Source organism: Oncorhynchus masou, chromosome 28, assembly GCF_036934945.1.
Source record: "Oncorhynchus masou masou isolate Uvic2021 chromosome 28, UVic_Omas_1.1, whole genome shotgun sequence".
Taxonomy (NCBI): domain Eukaryota; kingdom Metazoa; phylum Chordata; class Actinopteri; order Salmoniformes; family Salmonidae; genus Oncorhynchus; species Oncorhynchus masou.
The window spans coordinates 54809831-54833411 of NC_088239.1; the positions used below are offsets into that span (position 1 = coordinate 54809831).

General features: G+C 43.5%; 1 protein-coding gene across 5 annotated transcripts in view; it reads right to left on the minus strand.

The window, feature by feature from the left end:
* Positions 1-23196, minus strand: part of LOC135517920 (guanine nucleotide exchange factor VAV2-like) — a 242752-nt gene extending 219556 nt beyond the window's left edge. For all 5 annotated transcript variants that reach the window (XM_064942631.1, XM_064942628.1, XM_064942630.1 and 2 more), the window contains exon 1: positions 21879-23196. In XM_064942631.1, coding sequence (XP_064798703.1) covers positions 21879-22082 — 204 coding nt within the window. In that variant the 5' untranslated portion in view covers positions 22083-23196. The remainder of the gene's footprint in view (positions 1-21878) is intronic.
* Positions 23197-23581: the final 385 nt, after the last annotated feature.

Here is a 23581-nt window from a genome sequence, read left to right on the forward strand (position 1 = left end):
TAACACTGGAGTGATAAATGAGCAGATGATGACGTGCAAGTAGAGATACTGGTGTGCAAAAGAGCAGTAAAGTAAATAAAATAGAAACAGTATGGGGATGAGGTAGGTAGATTGAGTGGGCTATTTACAGATGGAATATGTACAGCTGCAGCGACCGATTAGCTGCTCAGATAGTTGATATTTAAAGTTGGTGAGGGAAATAAGTCTCCAACTTCAGCGATTTTTGCAATTTGTTCCAGTCACTGGCAGCAGAGAACTGGAAGGAAAGGCGGCCAAATTAGGTGTTGGCTTTGGGGATGATCAGTGTGCTACGGTTGGGTGTTGTTATCGTGACCAGTGAACTGAGATAAGGCGGAGCTTTACCTAGCATAGACTTATAGATGACCTAGAGCCAGTGGGTCTGGCGACGAATATGTAGCGAGGGCCAGCCGACTAGGGCATACAGGTCGCAGTGGTGGGTGGTATAAAGTGATTTGGTAACAAAACGGATGGCACTGTGATAAACTGCATCCAGTTTGCTGAGTGGAGTATTGGAAGCTATTTTGTAGATGACATCGCCGAAGTCGAAGACCGGTAGGATAGTCAGTTTTACGAGGGTAAGTTTGGCGGCGTGAGTGAAGGAGGCTTTGTTGCGAAATAGAGAGCCGATTCTAGATTTGATTTTGGATTGGAGATGCTTAATATGAGTCTGGAAGGAGAGTTTACAGTCTAGCCAGACACCTAGGTATTTATAGTTGTCCACATATTCTAGGTCGGAACCGTCCAGGGTGGTGATGCTAGTTGGGCAGGCGGGTGCGGGCAGCGAACGGTTGAAAAGCATGCATTTGGTTTTAATAGCGTTTAAGAGCAGTTGGAGGCCACGGAAGGAGTGTTGTATGGCATTGAAGCTTGTTTGGAGATTAGTTAGCACAGTGTCCAAGGAAGGGCCAGCAGAATGGTGTCGTCTGCGTAGAGGTGGATCAGGGAATCGCCCGCAGCAAGAGCGACATCATTGATATATACAGAGAAAAGAGTCGACCCGAGAATTGAACCCTGTGGTACCCCCATAGAGACTGCCAGAGATCCGGACAACATGCCCTCCGATTTGAAACACTGAACCCTATATGAGAAGTCACTTGGTGAACCAGGCGAGGCAGTCATTAGAAAAAACAAGGCTATTGGGTCTGCCGATGAGAATACGGTGATTGACAGAGTCGAAAGCCTTGGCCAGGTCGATGAAGACGGCTGCACAGTACTGTCTTTTATTGATGGTGGTTATGATATCGTTTAGTACCTTGAACGTGGCTGAGGTGCACCTGTGACCGGCTCGGAAGCCGGATTGCACAGCGGAGAAGGTATGGTGGGATTCAAAATGGTCAGTGATCTGTTTATTAACTTGGCTTTCGAAAGACTTTAGATAGGCAGGGCAGGATGGATATAGGTCTGTAACAGTTTGGGTCTAGGGTGTCACTCCCTTTGAAGAGGGGGATGACAGCGGCAGCTTTCCAATCTTTAAGGATCTCGGACGATCCGAAAGAGAGGTTGAACAGGCTAGTAATAGGGGTTGCATCAATGGCTGCGGATAGTTGTAGAAAGAGATGATAAAGATTGTCTAGCCCAGCTGATTTGTACGGGTCCATGTTTTGCAGCTCTTTCAAAACATCTGCTGTCTGGATTTGGGTGAAGGACAAGCTGGGGACGCTTGGGCGAGTAGCTGCGGGGGAGGCGGAGCTGTTGGCCGGGGTTGGAGTAGCCAGGAGGAAGGCATGGCTAGCCGTTGAGAAATGCTTATTGAAATGTTCGATTATCATGGGTTTATCAGTGGTGACCGTGTTACCTAGCGTCAGTGCAGTGGGCAGCTGGGAGGAGGTGCTCTTGTTCTCCATGGACTTTACAGTGTCCCAAAACATTTTGGAGTTAGAGTTACAAGATGCGAATTTATGCTTGAAAAAGCTAGCCTTTGCTTTCCTGACTGACTGCATGTATTAGTTCCTGACTTCCCTGAACAGTTGCATATCGTGGGAACTATTCGATGCTAGTGCAGTCCGCCACAGGATGTTTTTGTGCTGGTCAAGGGCAGTCAGGTCTGGAGGGAACCAAGGGCTATATCTGTTCTTAGTTCTGTATTTTTTGAATGGCCATGCTTATCTAAGATGGTGAGGAAATTACTTTTAAAGAACGAACAGGCATCCTCGACTGACGGGATGAGGTCAATATCCTTCCAGGATACCCGGGCCAGGTCGATTAGAAAGGCCTGCTCGCAGAAGTGTTTTAGGGAGAGTTTGACAGAGATGAGGGGTGGTCGTTTGACCGTGGATACCGCGGATACAGTCAATGAGGCAGTGATCACTGAGATCCTGATTGAAAACAGAGGAGGTGTATTTGGAGGGCAAGTTTTATCTCAGAATTGTTGGTGGCCTTCCTAAGCCAGGATTCAGACACGGCAAGAACTCCAGGGTTGGCGGAGTGTGCTAAAGCAGTGAATAGAACAAACTTAGGGAGGAGGCTTCTGATGTTAAGATACATGAAACCAAGATTTTTTCGATCACAGATGTCAACAAATGAGGGTGCCTGGGGACACGCAGAGCCTGGGTTTACCTCCACATCACCTGAGGAACAGAGGAGGAGTAGGATGAGGGTACGGCTAGAGGCTAGCAAAACTGGTCGCCTAGAGCGTTGGGGACAAATAAAAGGAGCAGATTTCTGGGCGTGGAGGAATAGATTCAGGGCATAATGTGCAGATGGGGTATGGTGGGGTGTGGGTACAGCGGAGGTAAGCCCAGGCACTGAGTGATGATAAGAGAGAGGTTGTATCACTGGATAAGCTGGTTATAATGTTTGAGGTCACCGCATGTGTGGGAGGTGGGACAAAGGAGGTATCAGAGGTATAATTAGTGGAACTAGGGCTCCATTGTAAACTAAAGCAATGATAACTAACTAAACAACATTATACAAGGCATATTGACATATGAGAGAGAAATACAGCGAGGTATAAAGTAATCACAGGTATTGATTTGGAGAGCTAATTAAGACAACAACGGGTGAGGCAACAACAGCTAATCAGCTAAAACAACAACAGGTAAAATGGCGATAACTGGGCAGAGAGGGTCGGTTAACTACACACAGAGCCTGAGTTCGCGGCTGGGGCTGACAGATAAACAAATAAATAAACAAAACAAAAAAATAAACAGAATGGAGTACCGTGATTAATGGACAGTTCAGCGGGCATCAGCTATGTAGCCAAGTGATCATAGGGTCTAGGGGGCAGCAATAGATGGAACGGTTGAAGGCACAGCGGATGGAGTATTCGTCAGCAGACCAGTCGTGGTGGTGCGGCGGGGCGCCGTGTAGACTAAGGATCCAAGCCAGATGGCGAAAGAAGTATTGTAGTTGTAGTAATTTAGTTTTCTATCCAGGAGATGCGCCTGGCTCACGGCTAACTGGTGCTAGCTTCGGGGCAGGGGTGTTAGCCACTATAGCCACTCGGTAGCAGCGGTGATAAGGTGCCAAGGTCCATAGCTTACTGCAAGGATCCGGTGGAGTAGTGTGTTCTAGCTTAGTCCAGGTGAACAACTGAGTAGGCCGGGTGGTTCTTGCTATAACGTTTAACATTTTTAAATAATAGAGGTTCCGTATCACATTGGGTGAGGCAGGTTACCGGAAGGTATAATTGAACTAAAATGGAGAAGAGATTGAAAATAAAATTGAAATAAATACAAAAAAGATGAGAAAATACAAAAGTACACGAGAAGACGAACAAAACACGTCTGCACTGCGACGCCATCTTGGACTTGTGTGTTAAGAACTGCAACGCTGCTTATTTTTCATGCTCAACAGTTTCCCATGTGTATCAAGAATGGCCCACCACCCAAAGGACATCCAGCCAACTTGACAACTGTGGGAAGCATTGGAGTCAACATGGGCCAGCATCCCTGAGGAACGGTTTCGGCCCCTGGAAAGTCCATTCCTGATGAATTGAGGCGGTTCTGAGGGCAAAAGGGGGTTGGAACTCAGTATTTGGAAGGTGTTCCTATAGTTTTGCACACACACACACACACAGGCCAGAGATTGTTCTGCCCTGGTCCCTGTGACTGTCATTCCAAAACCATTATACTTTCGCGATCCTCGCTATATGGGCCATGATGAGGGTGGCAGGTAGACTAGCGGTTAAGAGCGTTGGGTCAGTAACTGAAAGATTGCTGGTTTGAATCCCTGAGCCAACTATGTGAAAAATCTGTCGATGTGGTTTTGAGCAAAGCACGTAAACCTAATCTGGATAAGAGCTCCTGCTAAATGCCTAAAATGTAATGATGCCATTAACCCTATTGGCATGAGTGACCCGGTTTCACTTCCAATGTAGCCATTTGCTACACTGGCCTCAGAAGTGGGATGGTGGCTGTGTGGCCATCAGAATGCATGGCAAGGACGCTGAGTAGTTGAATTCCCAGCAAGTGGGTCAACCCTATTGGCCTGATGAGTAGGGTGCTTGTCGTTCACCCGAGTTGTATTCCCTGCCCCACTTTGCTACAATACCAAAAGGATAAAATCTCATGGTGAGGTTTCTAGGTGTTGTACAAAGGTTGTTTAGTATAACTATGGGTGCAACTTTTACAACACCTCCCGATATGAGAATCAGTTGTATGTCTCCTCTCGACAGATTATAAATTATAGAAAGGAACAGTATTTTTACTTCTGATACTGGTGTACTGTCTGTTGCAGATCATTATTCTCCCAAGTCATCCTGTATAGTTGTAGCCACATCCTATATAGTTGTAGCCACACAAGTCATCCTATATAGTTGTAGCCACATCCTATATAGTCGTAGCCACACAAGTCATCCTAGATAGTTGTAGCCACATCCTATATAGTCGTAGCCACACAAGTCATCCTGTATAGTCGTAGCCACATCCTATATAGTCGTAGCCACACAAGTCATCCTATATAGTCGTGGGCCTGCTCCCAGTGGGCCCAGTTATTCAGGAAAGCTTTAACATGTATTCTGCCTCCTTTCCGATCCCTTGACCTAGAACCTAACTTTTAAAATATAATACCTTTTTATTTGTGGCATAAACAACTAGTCACAGTGTTTTAATCTGACTAGTCTCCTGTAGGCTACTTGCTCATTTTCATCCACTCCTTTCAAATATAATTCCAGCATCCAAACTGTGCAACGGCCATGAATGAAAAGAGACATCTATTACAAAACACCAAAAAGTTGAATGACATTCGGGAAAAGTGTCAAACCAAGCCTTCAGTACTGAGTAGAGAGTGATGTATTTTCAGTTTGTTGAGATTGACATACTTGATTGTGGTGTTGACAACGCAAACCATGATAATAAGCGCTCAATGTCAGTAATCGGTATGCAGTTAGGTGTTGCTTATTGGTTGTGTGTGGTGCATTGGCTCAGAAACCTGTTGGTGGATATAATTATAAATAAATATAAATCTGATTTCCCCCCATCTGATAATTGTCTGCAGCCACCTCTGATGGTAGTGTAATGATACTGGCAGGGAGAGGGAGCTCGTCTGTGGTGGTCGCGAACCCTCAACCTTCTGGCCCGTAGCCCTTCATTGCATAGACAGTGCCACAAAAAAAATGGAGAAGTCGATATCCATGTTTCTAAATACAGGGTTGCGAGAGTTATTGTTATTTGTGGTGGTAATGATTATTTGTGTTGTTAATTTGATGAGGGGGGAGAGTGCACATTTAAACATTGGGGAGGGTGGTGCATTTTTTATGACGCCTCCAGTTGGATCATATTTCTCTCAGCTCCATTGAGAAATGTGTAGAATTGCAGGAAATTGCCTTAAAATATAAAATAATTCTCTACAATGTAAAGATCGGGCATCTAAAATGTTCTCTAAAATTAATCCGTGCCGATGGGAGTACCGCGCCCACCACCTAAGCCCTTTTTTGATCCAGAAGAAACCCTAGAGATGTTTTGTAACACATGCTATATGCACCACTAGACACGTGAACAAGCCCATGCTAACAGAGGAGTGTGGAATGATAGTTGACTGAAGGGCTTATTCATTCTGTGTGTACGGTATGTGTTGGAATAGGTGGACCGTTCCAGAGAGAAAACAGTGCAACACTACAACCATAAGCAGAGAATATCACAACGGGTGTTACATTCTCCCCAAAATTCACGAGGCTATTCTGAGTCACAGGCTGGTTTAACATATGGTGCTAAGCTGGATTTCGGTCCTTAATCAAATCTACAGTAAATGATGCTGGGGATTTTGAAAAGGTTGCTGCAGTGATTAGGCTTACACAAATGTAATTTCAGCAGGGAGAATATATCAGCATCGCCAGTTACTATGCCAGCCATCATCAGCCCGGTTTGACAATTCATCTGCATCAAAGCTTAGCTCATTTTCTGTAGTAATGTGTTTTCAATAGACACACCTAATGCCATTTGTGTTTGACATTTAAAAAAACACTATTAAATATCCAAGAGCCACACAATGGGCCAGACGGAATACCAGGACATGTACAGTGAGCATGAGCTGATCAACTGGCAAGTGTCTTCACTGGCATTTTCAACCTCTCCCTGTCCGAGTCTGTAATACCAACATGTTCTAAGCAGAACACCATAGTCCCTGTGCCCAAGAACACTAAGATAACGTGCCTAAACAACTACTGACCCGTGGCACTCACGTCTGTAACCATGAAATGCTTTAATAATGCTGGTCATGGCTCACATCAACACCATTTTCCCAGAAACCTTAGACCCAACACAGGGGCCCCTCAGGGGTGCGTGCCCAGTCCCCTCCTGTACTCCTTGTTCAATCATGACTGCATGGCCAGGCACGACTCCAACACCATCATTAAATATGCCGATGACACAACAGTGGTAGGCCTGATCACCAATAACGACGAGACAGACAGCCTATAGGGTGGAGGTCAAAGACCTGACCGTGTGGTGCCAGGACAACAACCTCTCCCTCAACATGATCAAGACAACGGAGATGATTGTGGGGACCGATCACGCCCCCATTCTCATCGACCGGGCTGCAGTGTGGCAGGTTGAGGGAGTGTCCACATCACCAACAAACTAACATGGTCCGAGCACACAAAGACAGTCGTGAAGAGGGCACGACAAAACCTATTCCCACTCAGGAGACTGAAAAGATTTGGCATGGGTTCTCAGATCCTCAAAAGGTTATACAGCTGCACCATTGAGAGCATCTTGACTGGTTGCATCACTGCCTGGTATGGCAACTGCTCGGCCTCCGACCGGCACTACAGAGGGTAGTGCGAACGGCCTAGTACATCACTGGGGCCAAGTTTCCTGCCATCCAGGACCTCTATACCAGGCGGTGTCAGATGAAGGCCCTAAAAATTGTCACAGACACCAGCCACCCTAGTCATAGACTGATCTCTCTGCTACCGCACGCCAAGCGGTACTGGAGCGTCAAGTCTAGGTCCAAGAGGCTTCTAAACAGCTTCTACCCCCAAACCATAAGACTCCTGAACATCTAGTGTAATGGCTACCCTGACAATTTGCAGTGCCCCCCCTCTTTACACCACTGATACTCTCTGTTGTCATCTTTAATAACTCTACCTACATGTACATACTACCTCAAATACCCCCTGTGTCCCCACACATTGCTCTGTATCGGTACCCCCGTGTATATAGTCATGCTATTGTTATTTCACTGCTGCTCTTTAATTACTTGTTACTTTTATCTCTTATTCTTATCTGTATTTTTTAAAACTGCATTGTTGGTTAGGGGCTTGTAAGTAAGAATTTCACTCTAAGGTCTACACCTGTTCTATTCGGCGCATGTGACTAATAACATTTATTTGATTTGATTTGTATTGGATGCCCTACTGTGCAACAAATGTGACATTAATATTAGAACATGTCAACTGTTCATTTGTGCCAGAGATAATATGTGATGAGCCAAAAGCATCCGATAATAGAGCACCATTAATGATGCCTCTCGCACAAACAGTCTTTCTTCTACCTCTTTCTCCCTCTCGTATGATTGACTTCTTTCTACCTCACAAACACACAGCCCACTCCACAAAAACTCTTCTTTTATCTGACACCTACACACTCTTTTGTGTGCAAAGCTTCAATATGCTTTGTGCACACTCACATTCACTCTCACAACCACTTCCATCTTTCTCCATCTTACAATATCTATTCCAAGAAACACCATTTCACTCATGCTTTTCACCTCTCTCCTCTTCTCTCCCTCCCTCTTTCTCTATGTATTGCTGTGGAGGTTGAGGGTCTTGGTGAGGTCGGCGAGAGAGATGAAGTGCATGGTGGGAAGATTAATGTGTTCAGACCACGCAGTTGATCTCAGGAGGCCGTCTGAAGGTGGTGGTCAGGGTAAGCGCTATCCCAGACTCCCACAGTAAAGTCCACACTCAAGGTCACCCAATAAAGAAGAAGAGGGGCTGCAGGATTGAGGAGAAAGAGAGCAGTGGTGGGGCTCGGGTGGAGCATGGACACTCAGTCTAACACGGACAGTCATGATCACACACAAATCCAAACAAAACGTGAGTGCGAATTAAGATGTGAGCATATGAACATCACACAAAGTTCACCAGTGGTCAACCACCACCCCTACACACACTTTTGTCTGACCTTGTAAAATAATTGTAGTTTATTTAAGGGACAAGCCTCCCATTAGTCCACCAGTGAAAAACACATTCTGCTACGTTTAATCCTCTACGTAGGCTATAGTCCTCTCTCTACAGACATACAGGTTTACAGGGACAAATAGTGAGCTAAAACAGAAGACAAAATATTCAATTAACTTGGAGGACAGCAGAATGCTGAGTAAAGGAAATAAATCATCTTAAGAAGAAAATCTTTCTGGGGGAAAATTATGGATACTGCCCAATTTGTCACTGAGTACCTGACTATGGGAGAAAAAAGAAAATGTAGAGAGGGACTCTTCTGTTCCATTCTACTGTCCAGGGGCAGATGTACAGTAAATGCATGAACTAAAACGCCTTTGTTCTCTCTACACAATGTACAGAACTGAGTCTAACCACATCCCTAAAGACCACTTTCTTGCAGATAACAGAACCCATTCAATAATACAGTATGACTGCTAGGTGGAAGCGGTTCTGCTACACTCAACTACACTTTCTTAGTACTTCATAACAGTCTGGCAATGAGCACCTGCCCCAAGAAAATGTGCACCTTGAGCTCAGAAAGGGGGGGACATATTTCTGCATGGACGGAAAGAGACAAGGCTGAGTGAATCCGTATGAAAAATATTGTCAAAGCAGAAGTACTGTACCCTTCTAAGTTTCACATGGTTCTAATTTTGGTGCTGGTGCACCTGCACACCCATGTGTGTTATGCTCACTGTTGTAGAAAAGCATTACGTAACAACAGTATTGGACCTCTTCTCTGAAACTTATTGCTCCTTCTCAACAGCAGCACTGTGGGGGTCTTGCTTCTTTCTAAACTGGCTAAAGCTTTCGTTTCTGTTGAACAGATCCTCCTACTGCTATGGTCCTTGGCGGTCCTTGGCAGCGCATGGCTGTGTTGGTGGTTGGATTAGCCTTTTACAGCAGTGGGCACACAGAGTGACTCTTGGTAGTCTTAAACAAATCTACTTTGAAACAAAAGTATACAGCTCACACACATGGTTATGGAATTTTAAAAAAGAAGACACCTGTACCATGTCAGAAATAGAGATGAAATGTATTCAATTTTGAGTTTGCATACCAATATTACACTTTATATACATCACAGAAGAAATATAACAAAACCGCTTGACATAGAAACACCAGATTTTCGACGGGTTTTGAAATAATGTTCATTAGTTATGAAATTATTAACAATATGAATAACATTACACCCATGAGGCCACTAGGTCATCTGACTGCAGGAAATGGCACTGGACATGATGACATCCACCCAGTGACTAACTGCTCTATGGGAGACACCAGAACAGGAGTACACTGAACTAATTGCACATATCCACCATGTGAATGGAAATGGGGAGGTAAATACTGTCTAAACTCCATTGTTGTTGTTGTTAAAACTCACTTGTCACTGAGCCTACAATCCAAAAGCAGAATTGCCTGCCTGCCAAAAAACAATCTGTTCAGAGTCAACAACAATACATTTTCCCTGATGCAAATCTTAGAACAAAATAATAGCCTGCCCCACAGACAGAGAAACAACTCTATATTACACACTTTTTTCACAAGCAAACTCAGAAAACACTGACTAAACTAACACACGTTTGAACAGAACTAGCAATGTCACGCTAAGAATGCACTGTACATAGGGTTTGGCTGGAGAGGCAGGGGGTGTCCACATTACAAGCCGCGCATAGTTGAACCGGTGCATTGTTGAGCTCCTTGAAGGTGGGGATGGGTGTGTTCTGAACTCTCTATTCTCTGTCCAGATGTTTCTTGTTGTCTGGCTCAGAGCAGAGGAGGGGGAGGGGATTACACAACTCTCACTCAGTACTCGGGCTGAGCAGGAAGTGGGAAGCAACGGACCTCTTTAGCGAATGAAAGGGAAAAAAACATAACTGTGGAAAACACCAGACAAATACACCACAGAGAGGGGCTGTGATCAGAATATAACAGACAAGACGAAGCCAACAACCAAAACAGACTTGGCTAAGGGTTACAGCATTCAAATGAAAAGCATAGGAATGTCAAGATGTTTATAGGTCGCCCGAGTTAATATCTATGGTATTACAACACTTCCTCAACAAATTCCCAGAGCTCAGTAGACATTGCTAATGGTTGCATCACACAAGTAATGCACTGTAGGTAAATCTCTGTCAATCTGTGTTGTTAAGTGGCAAGACTGCTCATAGTTAAAGGGAATCTCAGCATTCAGTACAGCATTGGCGTTTTGGGTAGAAACATTGTCGTCCTAAGAGGCCCATATGGTGTCGGTAAATCTAAGTTGGGGAACGGGGCTGGTGTGGTTAAGGTAAATCTTTGTCTGCTAATGGAGGGTAAGTGCTTGTGGAGGGCCAGATGAGCTCTGAATGTCAGACAGAGGGACATGCATGATTTCACAGGAGAAAGCCACTAAAAGCTTCCTCTCAATCAGCCTCTCGCCACCTCTCCTCTCTCCCTTATGTTTTTCCCCAGGCAGGCGCTTTCAGCATGCATTCTAAATTGTTTAGCTCTCCCCCCTACCCACTCTCGCTCTTTCATTATGCTAACGCCAAACTGGTGGCAGATTTAACTTTTTCTCCACATTTGTAAATGGGAAATGGGATTACCTGTTGTTATTTTTGACTGGGCCCACTCCTGAGAAATTGGATTTACAGATACCATCAATCAAGGATGGACAGAACAACCTGTCTTTGTAACAGAAAACAAGGCTTTAGTCAATACTGTCTGAGAGAAAGGATTCCTTCCTTTTCTCACCCATTAGTTATGAGTCCACACCAGTGGCGGTCGGTGCCATTTAAGATGAGGAGGACGATTTTTTATGATTTTTTATTTTTTTATGAGCTTGGCCTTATTTCTATTACAGCATGTTGGATGACTGTCATTCATATCCCATTCAACCATTTCAATGTAACATCGATAGATTTAGGCTACTACATGATACTTGCATTTTCCCTCTACCCATTATGAGGTTGTTACAACCTAGCCTATGACTGAAAGTTTGCAATATAAGTGCACAGGTGGAGATACATTTTTGTAATCAAGGTGACAGACATTGACACATTCAATACCGCCTTGCACACTCTTGTCTGCATCTAACTGATCTAGGGTGTACTCATTAGTCCAACAGTTGCAAACAAGTTAAATCTTTGTCTGCTAACGAGGGTAAGTGCTTCTGGAGGGCCAGATGAGCTCTGAATGTCAGACAGAGGGACATGCATGATTTCACAAACACGTTTCTATTGGACAATTTCCGGTATGTTTCTCCCCGTTTTGTTCCGTTTGCTTTCAACAGAATCGGCAGAATGAATACACCTCTCATCACACGCAAACATAGGTTCAGTTTAATAGCAGCCACATACAAACAACCTGATCCCTTTGATCGTTGTATAATTCCTTCTCACGTCTACATACTCTCTTCCTCTCACCTTTTCCCTTTGCTTGTGGACTTCAGTGCACAACAAATCAAGAAAAAACCTTTCCAAGCTAAACATTCATATCATAACCACTAATAGCTACACACAGCCTACATCATTGTCATCATATTAGATATCATAGTAAACATAGCTACTAGAACTAATACTCTAGTGAACCCGCTACAATCAAGCAACATGTCAGTTCATGCTATAAGCTTTTGATAGGTTGGAGAACATCCTCTGGAAGTTGTCATAATTACTGTGTAAGTCTATGGAAAGGGGTGAGAACCACAAGCCTCCTAGGTTTTATATTGAAGTCAATGTACACAGAGGAGGATGGAAACCAACTGTCCTCCGGCTACACCATGGTGCTACCCTACAGAGTGCTGTTGAGGCTGCTGTAGACCTTCACTGCAAAACAGTGTGTTTTAATCAATTATTTGGTGACGTGAAAATATTTAGTATAGTTTTACATAAAAATTATTTTAAAAAGTTGTTTCACTATTTGTATTTAATTCACTGAGGATAAATGTTCCTCCTCTGAGGAGACTCCACTCCACCTCACAAAGAAAGACTGATAAATAGTGAGCAAACTGCAACTAAACCACAACGAAAGTGAGATGATTGTCCATTTCATTGAATAGCCATCTCAACAGATTACACCTCCATAACAGAGGATTGGAATAACCCACTGGAGATTTGAACATACACAGAATTCAGACTACCTTCCTCATCATCTTGGTAAATTGACAGTCCTGCAGTGCCAAGTAACAGCTATGCTTCATTTATCATTCAAGAGGTGGATTAGCTATATTAAAATGACTTGTCAGCTATCTGAAAACAGTCAAATGAGCTGATCTCTTCACTAACCCTGCACAACTTTATTCAAAGTTTCTCCAGCAGCAGGCTTCCTGTAGCCTCCAGTGGGATAGCAAGGCCAGTGTTTGCTCTGCACCCTCCAGAATGATGCTTTGCATCTGCCTTTTCTGACCTCGGAACATGGCCTTTGGGGGATTTGCCTAGTTGTCAGAAAGATGACAGATACACGTGGAATGGACAGAGGAAATCATAAACCATTTCCATAATCAACACTAGCACTGTGGTGAGGGGCAACAGACACAGGCAGAGCTCCAGAATTCTCTACAGACTGGCTATTTAGTATCAAATAAACAATAAAGACAGTAAGTGTTATTACACAGGTGATGTTCCCCAATGCTGGAAGAGTTGCCAACCAGTGAACAAGTGTGGGAACACCTGTATTATATCATGGAACAGTAGGCTAGTACAATATTGACTAGTTTTACCACATGCTTGGATCATATTGAAAAAGGAAATTGTTTATTTTGAGACCATTTCAAGAAGGATAACCACAAATCCATTGGTGGGCTGGCGGCATACAAGTAGAAGTAAGATAGAGGGAGGGGAAATGATCCCTTCCTTCCACTCTGCGGTGTGCACAGCATGCTGTTCCGCTTTGTTTGCATGATTAACAAGAGAGTCAGCTGTGCAGCAGATCAATACCCACTGACTGGCCTTTTACAGAATTGTGTCTAATGTGGTAACCCTATCTCTGTGCCCTTCCTATTCCACAGCCAATTATGTGATAGGATCAATACAGGTCAGTAAAGGGGTATTGACGCTTTTGTTGGCGATGTTATGTAAGTGTGAGAAATCCATGGGCCCTGCATCCCAGAGATGTCTATAGAGTCTATAGTAAGTCACCACGAGGCAGTGTGTCACAGAGAGTGAATAACATATTTTTCCTTGGGCATAGAAAGAAAATATGAAGCGGCTTATCTCTTCCCCAGCGAGGGTCTGCTGTAGCTGTAGTGGTGCTGGGAGAAGAGGAGGCATTTAGAATGAGATAGGGAACTTCTGTCCCTCTCCCTGCAGCACTATCCAGATCCTCATCAGATTCCTTCACCACCGCAGGATGCAGCCAGAATCCATCTACCACCACTACCACTCTCTCCTATTGACAACAATACCCTACCAACAATGGCTAAACAGAGTTGACAACAATAAAAACTTGATGCTGTCAGTCAGTCTTAGACATGTGATCAGGAAAATAACTTTCAGGAGAGGGTGGTCTGAGATTAACTTGTATGTCAGGGCGCTGCAGGCATCTGTTTTGTCGCTCCTTACAGACAACGCTGTACCCTTCTCTTTCTCTTCTTCTCTGGTGCCCAAAAGAGCATGCTCTGAAAAAAAGTAAGGCTTCATTCCCCAGCATGTGCATGCTAATAACCCACAACAAGCACCCTGCAGGAGCATTTTTTGAATCAATAAAGCTCCCCATAAACATGCTTCTGTCTCCCTCATCTCGCTCTCTGGTTTAGTAGGTTCTCATGTCACTAGTGATAAGGGTCGGATGGTCCTCTGAAGCCACACAATGCATCAGCTTTCTCCATATCATACCAGGCTCATTTGACCTTGGACTCTGGACGCTTTGTGAATGACATGTTCTTTATCCAAGAAGCAGAAACATAGTATGGAGGCTTTCTCTGTGTCCAGAGTTGGTTCTCTAGGAGCCTTGGGCTTGGTCAGGGAGTATCCATTGACAACATGGAGAAAAGCTCTGTCTTCAGAATGACATGCTCTTTATTCAAGTAACAGAAACACAGTACGGATGCTTTACATGACATCACCTGCTTTTTCCCCTCCCTCCTTGTCACTGACTCACTTGCGCTGTTCTGTGGAGTTCCCCACATTTCCAGTGAGCTCATATTGTAGACTACCACCATAGTGGTCCCTCAGGACTGTGCAGAGAAGAATGAAGGAACTGATGAAATGTTCCAGCACCCTCAATGAAGGATTTCAGCATTGTGCACAATAACTGACTGAGGATCAGATGTCCGGTCTAGCGAATTAACTCTTCCAACATGGGTGTTTTTGTCCTGAGTTGTGCGTTGATGAAAAACAGCAAATCATAATCTCAGAATAAAGCCTACCCCTATTCCCTCTTTTTCAATCCCATACATTTTTGCAGGCAGAATCACAGCTGTGCGACCCACGAAGTGTTCATAACGAGCTCCATTAGTGGTATTACCTATATCCGGCTGCCAAGGGGTCAGACTAAATGAACAGATGAAATTACCCCAGAGATAATGAGGGTTAACGACAATCCCCCACACCAGAGTGGTCCCAAGGGAAGCAGAAATTAAGCTGCCCTGAAGTTGGAATTGGTAGGTGGGCTGGGATTCTCCATGTCATGTTTCAGTTCACATCCTTACCTTTGATTTCAGCCATCACAACAATTCCAAAACATGGCCAGCCAATTCCAAAACATGGCCAGCCAATTCCAAAACATGGCCAGCCAATTCCAAAACATGGCCAGCCAATTCCAAAACATGGCCAGCCAATTCCAAAACATGACCAGCCAATTCCAAAACATGGCCAGCAAATTTCAAAACATGGCCAGCCAATTTCAAAACATGACCAGCCAATTCCAAAACATGACCAGCCAATTCCAAAACATGGCCAGCCAATTCCAAAACATGACCAGCCAATTCCAAAAAACAGCCAGCAGATGCCTATGGCGGCAGATTTACGAGGTCTGCATTTCTGAGCTAATCTGACCAAGACGCACCTCCAACAACAACACATAAAACAGTGACATATGGACTATTTACGTGAGCACTGATACCGCTCTGTGATAAGCAGTGCCCACTTTGTCAAATGCAGGGGCGCAACATATTTTGTTTGTCCATCTCCAGCACGCCTCTCCAGGGTGCTGTTGGAGAGACACATCACTTCCGCGCTGCACCATCCTTCTGTCAATAAAATCATTTGACATAAATCATGTAGCAGATAAAGGATAAGGTAGAAAGAGTATGTGGACTTTTCTGTAGCCTACAGGCAGGAGATAAAATGTATGACAATGTAATGAGATGGACACTTTTTTACATCATGCAGGTTTCTCTGATCAAATAGCCGAACCTAAATGGCGGTCAATCGAATAAAAAAATGCACTGTTAGGTGAACAAACACATCCTTAAAAACAGGACAGGTTAAAGTAAAATGGACAATCACAACTGTTGTCCAGGTGTTTCACCCCATTGTCATGATCAATGGTTTCAAGTTTGTATCCATACATTTTTGACAAGCTGATCAGAGTGAAAAATAAAATACTTCTGCATTTCCCGCTGTGGAAACACATTGCAAATAGGCTCACAATAACTCCTGATAAAGTTAGATAGCTGATATTCAGAGCTTAAATAACCAAACTTAATAGTCATAGGAATCAGGACTAATAAAGCCAATGCAGCAGCCTGTTTTACCAATGGTGGTCCTACCAGACGGATGGGCATTCATAAAATTCCATTGTGGGCGACAGGATAGCGTTTCCACGGCAGCGAGCTTTACACCACTCCAGCCAATGCTTGGCATTGTTCCGTGGTGATCTTAGGCTTGTGTGCAGCTTGTCAGCCATGGAAACCCATTTCATGAAGCTCCCGACGAACAGTTCTCGTGCAGACCTTGCTTCCAGAAGCAGTTTGGAATTCGCTAGTGAGTGTTGCAACCATGGACAGACAATTTTTACGCGCTACATCACTCGGCAGTCCCGTTCTGTGAGCTTGTGTGGCCTTCCACTTTATGGCTGAGCCACTTCACAATAACAGCAATTAATGTTGCCTGGGGCAGCTCTAGCAGGGCAGGGATTCCAAAGCAGGGATTTCAAAGCCTGCAGCGACAAAGCTTTGGAGGAAACATAATTTTGTTTGTGTATGTTGTTTGTATATAGAGAACTCAAGAGGCAATACATGTAATAGAACATGAGTGATTGACAGCCCTACCTAGCAAAGATATATAAATATCCTGTATCCACCATGAAAAATCCAGTGTAAACAGCAGTAGATACAGAAAAGGGATATTTATCTAACATAAAAACTAAAGACTGGACAAAGAATACAGGTGTTTACACCATCCATCACTGTATATAAACAGAGAGAAATAAGCTCCATTTGTGTGAGTGGAAGCGTCAGCCTCAGTGTGTTCTCTAAAGCCCAGTGGAGTGTCGAGAGACACCCTCACTGCTCTGAGAGGAGCAGAGACACAGCCCCAGGGCTAGGCGAGCAGTAAAGCAGTCTAAACAGGTACAGCACAAACACAGTCATCCTAAAGGCATTTGAAGCTACCTCACTACCAGAGAAAAAAAGGAAAAAGAAAACATTGGAAGAACAATACACAGAAGGCATCAGATAGCACACCTCAGTCTCTCTCTTTCAGACAGAGCCTATGGCGAGATATTCAGAATATGATCTCAGCTCCACCACCAAACACACAATGCTCATGAGGTATTTTACATGTTTACCTTGAGTGTGTGTTAAAAATATATTAGACTAGGCCTAGCTTAAAACAACAATTATTCTAAGAAGGCAGCCTCATCTGTTGAGATTCACACCAAGGTCAGTGAAAACACAATTTATATTCCTTGAGTGAAACTGGTATAAATCATGAGTGCACAAAGAAGGCAGAAGAGCATTGAATGGTTAAATCACAAATACAGCATTCATTACAACTGGACAATGGTAAATAAAGAGGGTTACGTATGTGTTATAAGGCGAGACTGATAATACGAGTACAATGGCTGTGGGTTTAGCAAACATTATAAATAGGCAATGAAGTGACATCTTCCACAAGTGTCACGGTGTTCCATCCAGCCCTTATTTTGTTCTGAGGGGATAATAAGAAGTATACACACTACCACCCCTGACATCACTTCACTTTTTCTACATGATCATCATAACAGAAAATAGGTCTTTAGGATATGGTGATCAAAGATGATTTGTAAGTCATGTTCTGAGACAGAATCAGGTAGCACTTGGAGCTGTTGAGTGATACAGCTTTCATAAAGAGCCAAAAGTGTAATGGCCTCCCTCACTTCCCATTCATTTGGCAGCGAGGTGGGGAATTTGTATGTCCTTTGCATTAAAGCACAGAGAACACACACTGACCTTTTCCATGTGATAAATAACTACCCCCTGTTCTGCTGCCAGGATTTTGTTTCACCCAATTTGTCACAGAGGAGCCCCTCTCCCACCCAACTCTCACTGCAGCCTCACATTGGGGCTGTGGCACGGGATTGGTGGGCATATCGAAATGTCACACGTAGCCCACTACCTACAGAATAGGGCTTAGTGATATGACCTAAAAATCATATCAAACAATTTTATTTATAAAGCCCTTTTTACATCAGACGATGTCAAAGTGCTGTACAGAAACCCTGTCTCAAACCCCAAACAACAAGCAATGCAGATGTAGAAGGACGGTGGTCAGGAAAAACTCCCTAGTAAGGCCAGAACCTAGGAAGAAACCTAGAGGAACCAGGCTCTGCGTGGTGGCCAGTCCTCTTCTGGCTGTTCCGAGTGGAGATTATAACAGAACATGGCCAAGATGTTCAAACGTTCATAGATGACCTGCAGGGTCAGATAATAATAATCACAGTGATTGTAGAGGGTGCAACAGGTCAGCACCTCAGGAGTAAATGTCAGTTGGCTTTTCATAGCCGATCATTCAGAGTTAGAGACAGCAGGTGCATAACTCAATTTATTCAAACATAGGCTATTCACGATATACACTCACCGGACAGTGTATTAGGTAGACCAGGCCAGTCACGAAAATGGATTGCTCCTACAGACAGTAAGTCGTGTGGTCGTGGCTTGCTATATAAAGCAGGCAGAGGTCAAAGAAGAATGGAAAGAATGGTGCGAGCTAACAGGCAGGCCACAAACAGACAAATAACGGAGCAGTACAACAGCGGAGTATAGAACAGCATCTCGTAACGCACAACTCGTTGATCCTTATCACGGATTGGCTACTGCAGCAGAAGACCACATCGGGTTCCACTCCTATCAGCTAAAAGCAAGACACTGCAGCTCCAGTGGTCATGCTGATTGCAGAGTCAGGATTTGGTGTAAGCAGCATGAGTCCATTGCCACATCCTGCCTGGTGTCAACGGTACAGGCTGGTGACGGTGGTGTAATGGTGTGGGGAATGTTTTCCTGGCACACGTTAGGTCCCTTGATACCAATTGATACATTGTTGCTGACCTCAACCCAATAGAGCATCTTTTGGATAAGACGAAACAGGCTGTTCACAGCATGAATGTATTGCCGTCCAATCTGCAGCAACTGCATGATGCTATCGCATCAGCATGGACCATCATCCTTGTGGAAAATTTCCGACACATTGTAGAATCCATGCCCCGAAGAATTAAGGCTGTTCTGGATGCAAAAGGGGGTCTGACCCGGTACTAGATGGGTGTACCTAATAAACTGGACGGTGAGTGTATTCTCAATTTTGTTTGTGTTTTCTCTAAATAAGCTTTGTTGCACAATTAAAAGTAAACTAGACTGCATTTCAAACAGTCAGCAATAATCTAGTGAATTCAGGTGAAATTATACCTAGGCTAAATATATGCCTTCCACAAAATGTCATTATTTTATTGAAATAGTTTAACCTGCTTTTTTTGCAATAATCACTGATCTGGGTTTCAAGTCGCTCTATGAATATCCCCGATTTGTTCCACATTCAACCAGAACCGTGTATAATGAACATTCCCTAATTGCTAAAACGCTGTTAGCGGTAGGTGGTACCGCAATGCCACGCGACAAACTGAGCATTCATTTTCTTGAATCAATGTTCATTGGAGCGGCAGGGTAGCCTAGTGGTTGGAGCGTTGGACTAGTAACCGGAAGGTTGCAAATTCAAACCCCCGAGCTGACAAGGTTCAAATCTGTCATTCTGCCCCTGAACAGGCAGTTAACCCACTGTTCCTAGGCCGTCATTGAAAATAAGAATTTGTTCTTAACTGACTTGCCTAGTTAAATAAAGGTAAAATAAATACTCCTATTTTAGTAGTGTGCTCTGCGCACAATTTGAGGAGTTGAGACATAAAAAGGGTATCCTTAGAAAGATTAACTTCTCCTCTTATTACAGTAAAATAATTTCTCAATCTGTTTCGGTGTTAATATGACCAATTCTGTTGGACCAAACCTCAAATGCTAATAGCAGTTGAAATGGAGTAGAAGAAGTGTTCTCTCATCGCTGTTGTTGTGAGTGGCAAGGGGAGAGGCTTGGTGTGTGTAAAAAGAGAGGAAGAGGTGAAGCCAGAGGTTTCACTCTCGCCAAAAACTGTACAAAATAATCCCAATGAGTTTCCACGGGCTTATTTTGGACCTAAGCTTGTCACCTGCCTTTCCACCTTTGGACAACGACACCCATTCTTAGGGCAGAGATATGAGTATCTCATCATTATATACAGATCTCTGGTGTAAATGGGAAGGTGCACACAGCACAGAAGGAGCCAAGACCAAAAAGAGAACAAGTGGACATAAACGCTCTTAAAAATGTTTTTCAAGTGTGAGCATTGCACATGAAAGGGAGTTGGACAGGAAGAATCCTGTATGAACCCATCATCCATTTACTGTGGCCATCTTACTGATCTCTCACCATAACCAGTTGTTCAGAAGTCTTTTTAATCACAATCAAAATAGACCCACTTTCCATCCACTGAGCAAGTTGTGTAATCCTCATATGGCCATGGTTAAGCACTTCTTCATTCTGGAATGGGTGACCGGGATGAGCTGTGATGACAATGTGGGGTGACACCATCTCTGAGGATGTGAGGCACACCACACACAGACATATTATCACCTGGAAGTGAGGAGGTTGTTATGATAAAGTCACTTTATATGCTGAGGTTAGTGCTCCCCTTCAGTTCGCCAACTAAGCAGCACTTTGGCAGCAAGCCACATTCCAAAAGTGACTTAAGTTTGGCTTTTCAACCATTCAACTGTGTTGACACAAAGCCATATTCCCTAAATTTCCCTCAACATCAAACCAACAAAGTCTTCCGCTTCAACACTCTCCAACCAGGCTCTTCCACTTTGCACCTGAGTCACAGAATAAAGGAAAACCAAATCGTTTGGTCTGACTGACCACATGCCCTCTTTAGTATTACCACAGTCTACCTAGACCCTGTGCTACCCAAGCCTTAGTAAATGTTCCACTGAACTACAAAAAGCTTTTGCTGCACTGCAGACACACCTCTCACTCACATGGCAATTACTCAATGTTTCTAAATATAGCTTAAGTTAGAATTATTTAATTCAATTAAAGTAACTGTCTAGTGAAAATCTCACTTTTAAACGTTCATAGTGTTAACTCATACCCAAATAATGTTGTTGACTTGTCCTGTACTCGTATTTGTGGCCAAAGCATAAATTGGAGAAAAAAAACACTTAAAAAAACCCCACCTTAAACGAAACAAAAATGCTTACCATTTCCTCAGAGGATGAGCTGGCCAATCAGCGGTCTGCTCACATGAATTTTGATAATGACCGGTATACGCCCACACATTGTTGTTGGGGTACGCCCACACCATTCCAACACAGATAAGCTGCTTTTCAACATATTTAATTGCCATTTTTGGGAAGGCAATCAATTTCACTTATATGGTAAGTAATTATAGGTCATATGTCATAGAAATCTGGAAACACTTTAAACATGCAATACAATGGTATGGCCCCTGTGTGTTGTGGAGAATATCTGGAATTATCACAAGTGCTCAACAGTGACACCCATTGGGCCCCAAGAAAGTACAGGTTGGCGACAAATTGTACAGTACTTCTTCCTACTGTACTGTTGTGGACTGTGTAACTGTTGCATGATTATTGAATGTGAACACTGTGCTGATTGCACTCAAAATAACTATTTATGCATGTAAAGAATGTTTCAAAAAACACTCGCATGGAGAGTAGATTAACCATTCACCATGAATATCAGTGTAATGACACTGACATAACTGCTGTGGGTAATTGACAACAAATAGGCCCCTGAAAGACATCTTGACATACCTGTGACATTTGGGGTCTGAAGTTGATCTCCTTTAGGTCCACAGACCCCGGTGAGAGGTTGTGCAACATTTGGCACAAGAGCACTCCGTCTCGTAGCGCCTGTGCCAAGTCGAACACGGCCGCAGAAGGCCACACGACCCGGTGGTTTGGGGGCAAAACCTTGCAGTCTATCAACCATCGCCCGCATTGCCGCCACTCTTCCATGTCGGCTTGGGGGGTGCGTTCCACACTCAAATTCGACAGCCGCCTCCGTGGGCAAAATTCAGCCGCTTCCAGTGCGCAACCGAGCAATCCTTCCACCAGTGTTAAAATCCAAATCTCAATTAAAATGTGATTAGTTGTATTATTTTCCCATGTATTAAGGAAAATGATAACTTTACAATTATGGTAAAATAGTGTTCTACTTTAGTTTTCCGATTAAAGTTTATATAATTGTCTCCAGCTCACAATATGTCCAGCTCTGTTCAAATAGGCTATGTCCAGTGGAGCACAGTCAGAACATGTCCAGCTCGGTCTTTTGAACAAGTGACGTGAGTTTCTGACCATAACATTCAGAAGTTGACGACACTAAATGAACACGATGTAATGTGTAAATTACCTTCTGAATAAACAGACCAATGTGAACTACCGGGAAAACAATTTCCTTTTCTTCATTCTCGAAGTTGATTTTGCATATCCAGAAGGTGTTAGAACTCAACTCATAATCCAGATTGTAGGCTAAACGTTTTAAATCACAAATAGGCTATTGGGAATAATAATGCCCCAATATCTTCTTTGCTTGTGTATTAAAGCCTACCAAATTTCAATGTTGAACCTATCATGCAAGCTTGCTGTCCAAAACCGTTGTCTCCGGAAAAAAATGACTTTGAACAGCTGAGACAATCAGTTCTGACACTCAGTATAGAGCGACATACCATTGTATTTTGCGTAACTACCCAGAGTTTCTGGTTGTTCAGAGTTTCTCTATACAATTTCCTATGCCGCTCTGATAGATAACAATTACATTTCAATGTAAAACACTGTGATAAATCAAATGAATTGTCTTACGATGCCACACTCAACATTCAGCCTATCCACAATGCACTCGAAAACATATTTCACAAACTCCCAACAGAAACATGTCCAGGATGAAAAAAATCACGTTCTCGTCATTCTCAGAATACCAAACACCAACTTTAATGGAAAGAAACGTTTAAAAATGCTCCAATAAACCGTTTCTATGTTCTTTCTTGTTCCCCCTCCGCGTTTTTTTTTGTTACGGATTGTGGTGTTCTGCAGTCTCTCTACTCCCCGCCGCGCTATTCTGAAGGTTTGAGAGAAAGCGTGAACGCGCTTGGCTGTAGAGAGGGCGGCGATGTTGAACGTGGGTTCAGTTGGTTCTGGTTACGCACGCTCACGTGTGGGAATGATTGTAATGCACATTTTAAGAAAGTTGATACTCATTTACTGCATTTCGATACAATTTAAAAAATCTTTAATGCTATTTGGAGAACAGCAAAAACAAGCAAAAATGTATGTAATGTTATTCATAAAAAGGGATCTTTTAGCATAAATAAAAAAGGTAGAGACAAATACGTTTGGTTTATGGAACTTTTTGTTGTTGCAGTTTTAAAACTGCAATTCTACACATTTTGCAATTACTTTTGCCATGTTAATATGATATTTGAGTGACAGTGACTAACAAAATCAATGGGGGCCACCTG